This window comes from Carlito syrichta, unplaced genomic scaffold (assembly GCF_000164805.1).
Source record: "Carlito syrichta isolate Samal-C Ts95f unplaced genomic scaffold, Tarsius_syrichta-2.0.1 Scaffold315300, whole genome shotgun sequence".
Classification (NCBI taxonomy): Eukaryota; Metazoa; Chordata; class Mammalia; order Primates; family Tarsiidae; genus Carlito; species Carlito syrichta.
The window spans coordinates 187,051-195,133 of record NW_007259396.1 but is presented as its reverse complement, the minus strand read 5'-3'; the positions used below and the strand labels follow the sequence as shown (position 1 = coordinate 195,133).

General features: G+C 41.4%; 1 protein-coding gene across 1 annotated transcript in view; it reads right to left on the bottom strand.

The window, feature by feature from the left end:
• The window catches only part of ASCC1 (activating signal cointegrator 1 complex subunit 1), a 125,176-nt gene that overhangs the window by 36,480 nt on the left and 80,613 nt on the right, over positions 1–8,083 (bottom strand). The window contains exon 8 of the mRNA XM_021706158.1: positions 1,989–2,113. Within this exon, the coding sequence (XP_021561833.1) occupies positions 1,989–2,113 (125 nt within the window). The remainder of the gene's footprint in view (positions 1–1,988; positions 2,114–8,083) is intronic.

The following is an 8,083-nucleotide window of genomic DNA, read 5'->3' as shown; positions in this document are numbered from 1 at the left end:
TGCTGGGCTCCGGCAATCCTTCCGCCTCAGCCTTCCAAGTAGCTAGAACTACAGGTGTGCACACTACCACTCCCGGCTAATTTTTTGATTTATTGTAGAGATGAGGTCTTGCCAAGTTGCCCAGGCGGGTCACAAACATAATGATGTTAACATGTACATCACCTCGGGGAATCTCACTATGTTTTCCAAAATTAAAATACACTGTCCAGAGTAAAATACATAGCACAGACCTAGTTAAATGTTTCCACTGGACAAGCTACATTATAATACACAGATATCTCATATACTCCAACATTCTGCAGTACTACTACCCAAATGAAAGAAACATTCTCCACTGGAACAAGTTCAGAGCTTTGGATTCTATTAACTATCCAAACAAGAGTCTATAGGCTTTTTTATGCTTTTTTTGAGTCACCTGAACCTCTTTTGATCTCAGTGTTCTCAAAGGTTAAACAGTGATTTATTTAGAAAAGTATTAAATAAAATTAATATAGCATCACAAAACATTAACATTTTAGAATAACTAGATAGCCACATATCTCTTGACTTCCAGAACTTTTTTGGAAGAACTTCTAGACTTCCAAAACGCTACAAATGGCGTTGCTTGTTTGTTTTGTTTTTTTAGTCGGAATCTCACTCTGTCCCCCAGGCTGGAGTACAGTGGCATGCTCATGGTCACCGCAGCCTCAACCTGCTGGGCTTAGTTGATCCTTCCACCTCAGCCTTCCAAGTAGCTGAAGCTACAGGCACGTGCCACCACACCCAGCTAATTGTTTTATTTATTGTAGAGATAAGATCTCACTATGTTGCCCAGGCTGGTCTCGAACCTGTGGGTTCAGGCAGTCCTCTCATCTTGGCCTCCCAAAGTGCTGGGATTATAGGCATGAGCCACTGCACCTGCCCAGATGGCGTTAATTTTAAATGATTTCTTGTTAGAATCTTTGGTATGTATCTGAAAGAAATAAAAAGATGTGCCTTGGCAAAAAGACACCAAAAAAATTGTCCTCAACTGGTGAGACTTCTACAAATCTACAAATAGTCATCTGATTCAAGTCCTGATAGAGATCTCTTTCAATTTAGATTTTCTAAAACCAAGGTCAGGGTCCTAAGAAAGGTCCAAGGTCAGGGTCCTAAGAAAGGAATAAAATGGATCTGGTGCTCATATATTTTACACAACAGGTCTTGAAAGGAAAAGGTGCATCTAGGTTGAATTTGTGGCTCCTAATCAGATACTGAATGTGCCAGAGATGCTTCCACTCTGGAGGTGGGGGTAGAAAGGAAAGAAGAATCCTTTTGGAAACAAACGACTATACCAAATCAAGGATTAAACAAGGCACTCTTACATAAAGGCTCCGATTCCATGAAGAAAAAATTATCACTCTAACACAGCCTAAGGGCTATTGATGTTTTGGGAAGAGTATGTCTTTGTTGTGGGGAGGTGTCTTGTGCATTGTGGAGTGTTAAACAGTATCCCTGGTATCTACCCACCACATGTCAGTAGCAACCCACCTCCAGCTCCCTAACTGTGATAACCAAAACTATCTCCAGCCAATCACAAATGTCCCCTGAGGGCAAAATATCCCCTAGTTGAGGACCACTGGCCTAATATTTACTTTTACTAGCTAACATTCCTTCTTTTTCTTCTTAAACACACACACACACACACACACACACACACACACACACACACACACACACAAAGTATTGCATGGGAAATACTTATACTAGAATATTTTTCATTGCTTATCTAAAATTTACCTAAGCATCCTGTATTTTTGTTTGCTAAATCTGGTAACCCTATGTGTGAGTGTAACAAAAGTACTGGAAATCATTTTAGATATGCCCCTGCCCACTTCTACTATGCTTATCAAAACAAGCTAATAGACCTAGAAAAGAAGGTATATCAGAAATTCCTTGATAACACATTCTATTTAAACTCCACAAGGCCACTGATCACAAGCTGTGCTATAGTTCTGTGGAGGACTTACCATTGGGGTCTTTCCTGAATAGTGTATTCATAACTGTAGCATGCAGTTTCACACTATTCCACTCTTTCACTATAAGTCCAGATGCCTGAAAACGTTCCAGTACTCGGTCAACTAATTCCTGCAGCCTGGAGAAATTGAAGAAAACAATAGAAATCTTAGTAAACTCCTGAACACGTACCCAATTACTAATTCAACGATGTTTATGAAGCATTTGTTGTGTGCCAAATCACTGTACAAAGTCCTGCATGAGAAGAGGAAGAAGAGGAGGTTAAGGCCCCACCAGCATGAAGCTAAAGCTCACTGTCATGTCAAGAACATGGACAGAGGAAATAAATAATTGCAAGACATTATGGTGAGTGTGAAGGGAATGATCAATTAACTCTACAGGAGGTTTAAACATGGTCATGAAGGATCATTAAAGATTTGCAGATAAAACCAAGGAAGGACAGATACTTCAAGCAGAAGCAGAAATAGTATGTGCAAAGATATCAAGGCATGCAAGACCACAGCATATTTGGAAACTGCCAATTATTAACACAGCTATAATAGAGAGTGAAAGGCCAGGCACTGTGGCTCACACCTATAATCCCAGCCCTTAGGAAGGCCAAGGTGGGAAGATTACTTGAGGCCAGAAGTTTGAGACCAGTTTGAGACCAGCCTGGGCAACATAGTGAGTTTTTTTCTACAAAAAAAATCAAAAAATTAGCCAGGCATGATGGTGCATACCTCTAGTCCCAGCTACTTACTCAGAAGGCTGAAGCAGAAGGATTACCTGAGCCTAGGAAATCAAAAGCTGCAGTGAGCTGTGATTGTGCCACTGCACTTCAGCCTAGGTGACAGAATGGGAGCCCAACTCAAAAAAAAAGGTGAAGCCGGGCTCCGTGGCTCAGCCTGTAATCCCGCACTTTGGGAGGCTGAGGTGAGTAGATTGCCTGAGCCCATAGGTTCGAGATCCGCCTGGGCAACTTGTCGAGAAAAAAAATCAGCCAGGCGTGGCAGCGCATGCCTGTAATTCCGGCTACTCGGAAGGCTGAGGTGGAAGGATCGCCAGAACCCAGCAGGTTGAGGCTGTAGTGGCCAGGAGCGGCCACTGCACTCCAGTCTGGGTGACAGAGTGAGACTCCAACTCCAAACAAGACAAAACAAACAAACAAACAAAAAAGTGAGAAAAGAGGAACAATAGAAATGACTGGATCTATAAGTAGTGGTAAGATCATGGGAAGCCACAGAAAGACTTTCAAAAGGGAATAATGCGATCCAATGTCCATCTTTGATAGCTCACTCTGCGGCAGAATGGAAAGTGCTTTAGCAGGAGGAGAGACCAACAGTACAGGAGTCAGCTAGGTGTCTACTACAGTAGTCAAAATAAAAGCAAACATGATGTATCAGGCACTGTTCTGAGCACTTTTATATCTGTTAAATCATTTAATCCTCATAACAAATTATTATCCCTATTTTACAGATAAGGAAACTAAGGCACAGAGAAGTCATGAAACTTGACCAAGATCACATAACTAATAAATGGCAGATCCAAAACACAATGCATAGAGTCTGGCTTCAGCTTGCATGCTCTCAAGGGCCGCACTACAAATGGGGAAATGACCTAAGTTATGGCAGGGTAGTAGTGAGAACTGAGACAAGGAAATGGATTCAAAAGAGCTGTGTGAGAGAGAAGCTGGCCCACTCAGGCCCATTCAGATATGGCCATGTTAAAGGAAAGGAAGTAGTTGAGAATGACTCCCAAGTGTCGTCTTAAATGACCAGATGGGTCATTAGCCAATGTGGAAAGCTGTAGGAAAGCAATTGTTTATTGTTACATTGTATCATTGGGGAGAGGATGAATACTGCACATGATTTTGCTTATGTGGTGTGGGATATAAGTAGGATGCACACAGGAAGAGAAATACAAGCCAGGAGCTCAAGAGAAAAATCTAGGCAAACAATACAGATTCAGGAATCATAACAACAAAAGCAGTAGTTAAAGCATGGGAAAGGCTGGGAGCACTGGCCCATGACTGTAATCCTCATGACTGTAATCCTAGCACCTCAGGAAGCCAATGCAGGAGGCCAATGCAGGAGGATCACTTGAGCCCAGAACTTTGAGACTAGCCTGGGCAACTTCACAAAACTTTACCCCCCAAAATTTTTTAAAATTATCTGGGTGTGGTGACGTGCCTGTAGTCCTAGTTACTCAGGAGACTGAGGTGGGAGGACCACTTGAGTACAGAAGTCAAGGCTGCAATAAGCTATGAACATGCCACTGCACTCCAGCCTAGGCAACAGAGCAAAATCATGAGATGCAGTAATGAGGGGGAAGGGGGGATTCAGAGTAAGCCAAGAAGAAAACCACAGCCAGAGCCCTGTGAAACACTTCTGTTAAGCAGCAGAGAAGAACCCAGCAAAGTCAACTGATAGGGAGGAGGATATAAGCAAAGGCAGACTTCAGAGGGGTAAAAGGAGAATTACAAGGGGGAGAAAAGGAATAACTGGTACTGTACACCACTACAGAAAAATAAGGGAAGCAGCAAAAAAATGTTTCCTTGTTTCTCATAGTTGGAGACATCCGTCAAAGCAGTTCCATTGGCACACTCAAGAATGAACTTCTATGACAGAGGACCAAGAGAGGAACAAGTGAGGAGGGCAAGGTGATAAGTGTACATAACTTTGCCAAGAAACTGGAAAGGAAGGAGAGAAACTAATAATGCCTTGGTAATCAGAATACATGAAGTTGAGGGAAGGTTGTGTTTGATTTCAAAGCTGAGAAGACTGACAACAAGAAATAGAAAAAGAAAAGGAAACCTCATGCAGCAGAGGAAATGGACAGAACAGGATCTCAGAGGCTGAAGTGCTTGCAGGTGACAGGAATACAGTGGAGAACAAAGCAAGTGCCGCCCTTCAGCAGCTAGCATTCTGGTGGGAGAGACACACATACACACATACCACATGCCAAGAAAGAGATGGAATGGCAAAGAGGAAGTGGAACATGACTGAGGGTGGGCGTGCTATTTTAGGCAGGGTGATCAGGGAAAGGCTCCCTGATAAAGTAAAATTTGATTCCCTGCTCTCTGAACTGTAAATAGGGGGAAAAAAAGTGACATCTGAGCAGAGACCTGAGGGGAAAACACTCCAGAGAGAGAGAACAGGCATACGTGTGGTATGACGGAGGAACAGTAAGGAAGCCAGTGTCTGCAGTAAAACTGAGGAGAGAAAAGTGATAAGTTTGCAGGGGTAGAAAAGACCAGGTCACCCAGGGCTCTTGGGCTCATGTAAGGACTTCAGCGAGAAGTGGGGAACTTTTGGAGGGTTTTCAGCAAAAGAGAATGATTGGGTTGTTGTGCAGAGAACAGGCCACAGTGGAGAAAAGATAGAAGCAGGAGACTGTGGCTGGGGCAGCAACAGTGGAGGTGGTAAGAAGTGACAGATTCCCTGGTAAAAATGGAGTCAAGAAGTGAAAGTGATTCTAGAAAAGCTTTTGTCCTGAGCAACTGAAAGAGTTAATATCAAAAAATGCAACACATTCAAGGATTCATGAGAAATTCTGTAGAAAGGGAAGGACTGCAATGAAATGGAAGGGTAGGCTGAAGCTAAGTTGTGAAGCCCCTATGAGTCAGGCAGGGTTGGACTCCTATTTGTGAAGCCATGGGAAACCAAGGAGTGTTATTAAGAAGCAAGACACCAGGGAAAAACTAAAGGCATGGAAACCAGTTAAAAGGTTGCTTCCTTACACAGTTATCTTAATCATTTTTCCCAGTACAAAAAGAATAAATGCTCCTTATAGAAAATATGTAGAGAAAAACATAAAGAGAAAGCATAACCTCACCATTCACAAATAAACAATTAACCAAAAAAAGGTGTTTATCTGTGAATGCTGAGTTATGGAGTCAGGAAAAAAAATTAAAGTAAACTGGTTTTAAACGTTTCTGATTAACACCATCAGAAAATCATAAAATTTTGAAATACTTCTCAATATCATAACTTAGGTCTGAATATAACCATGCACTATAAAATCCATCTCAGTTACAAATCATAACAGAGGAATTCCTCACTTTTCCTTCTCCTCAATTAAAGGGGAAAAAAATGGATAGAGAGTTCAGCCATATAAAAAAGGGGAGGATGAAATACTAGAGTAAGAAAACCAAACAGACTACATGAAAGAAGCCAGTTTCCAATTTTGTCTTTCTGGAAAACTAGGACTTCTTCCAATCTACAGACTCAGAACTTTGAAGGGACTAAAGTTCTTTGGAAAGCTCTTGTCTAACCTGTTCTTTTTACACAGGAGAAAGTGATGCACAGAGAGGATGAATTGCTCACAGTCAGTGATGGAGGAAGCAGAATCCTAGTCTCCTGGCAAGCAGTTCTCGTTTTCTTTTTTTTTTTTTTTTGAGTTGGAGTCTCACTCGGTCGCCCAGACTGGAGTGCAGTAGCCACTCCCGGCCACCGCAGCCTCGACCTGCTGGGCTCCGGCGATCCTTTCGCCTCAGCCTTCCGAGTAGCTGGAACTACAGGCGCACACTAGCGGGCCCAGCTAATTTTTTTTTAACTTATGTAGAGATGAGATCTCGCCAAGTTGCCCAGGCAGGTCTCGAACCTGCGGACTCAGGCAATCCACTCACCTCAGCCTCCCAAAGCACGGGATTACAGGCTGAGCCACCGAGCCCGGCTAGTTCTCTGTTTTCAATCCACTGTTAGCTCCATGCTGGCTGACTCTGTCTTACCTCTTTGCCGCTCTACTGGCACGTGATTGGTGCTCAATAAGTAGTTGTTGCATGTAAGCATGAATGAATTCAGAGGTGGCAAATATTTTAGAATTCTACTAAGAGGACTTAAGGTACTTTGGTGCAATCACTAAATTTGAGGTTGATGTCATGGACACTATATTTTACAATATGTCACCATATTTTTAATAGTATATTCTTTCAATTCTTATTTCGTTGACCCTTTCCAGTTTATGAGTGAGTCACAAAGCTTCTCTGTGCTTTTGCTTCTTCATAAGCATATTTAAAATAACATAAGCTTGCTATGAAAAAAAGAATAAATTATTCTTAAGCAGCTTTATCATTTAGATGGTGCTTTAGTGTTGAAAACAGAAGCCAGTTATTAATGCATTAAATCTAAGCTCGTGGTTTAAAAGCTTGTAAGTGCTACAAATCTTAAGCATTCCAGAGCCATCTTTACAGATAAGAAGTTTGTACTGCAGCATGATCACTGACTCTCTGGAAAGTACAAATTGCAGGCTTTTGTTTGGGCTTTTTCCCCTAATTTAATTCAGTTCTACCCAATTCATACTTCCTGAGCGTTCACTGTATATAGACATTGTGCTGATAACTACAAGAATAGAAAACTAAGCAAAGATAGTCTTTGTTATTAATAGACCTACAATCTATTAAAATAACAAAATGTTTTTATTTTTATATGCGACTATAAAGTAGGTTTTGGAAATAACATAAGCAATATAAAGTGTATTAGGCAATTTTAAAGTAGAAGAGATTACAGCTGGGCCAGGACCAGAATAGGTTACAAGAAAGATGAATTTAGGACAAGACGCTAACTATACTCATTGTACCTTTGTGTGCCAGTTAAATGAACAAATGACCTAAATAAATAACAAACATTTACTGAACATTTACTATGAGCCATGCATTATGAAAGGTTCTGGATATATGAAGCTGAATAACGTATACTCTGCCCTGAAGAATCTCAAGTTTACTTGAGAAAAAAGAACAAGAAAGGAAGGCAAGAGGAAAGACAGATAGCATTTGGACACAAAAAGGAGTGATATAAGGGAAATGTCGTCACAAGAAACAATATTAACAAAAACAGAAAAGATCAGTGACAAGCTGGGAAGCAGGCTGGGGCCCAGGACAGGTACAAGATAGTGGGAGATAAAGCTGGAATATCAAGTTGTACATAAGCTACAGCTTAGAAAGACTGATGTAATAGTACTTCATAATATGTACACACAGTGACATAAAATAATGCCCAAGTTATATTTCATAAGTAAAGTGAACTACAGAAAAATATGTGTACAGTAAGATCCTACATATGGCCGGGCTCGGTGGCTCAGCCTGTAATCCCGCGCCTTTGGGAGGCTGAGG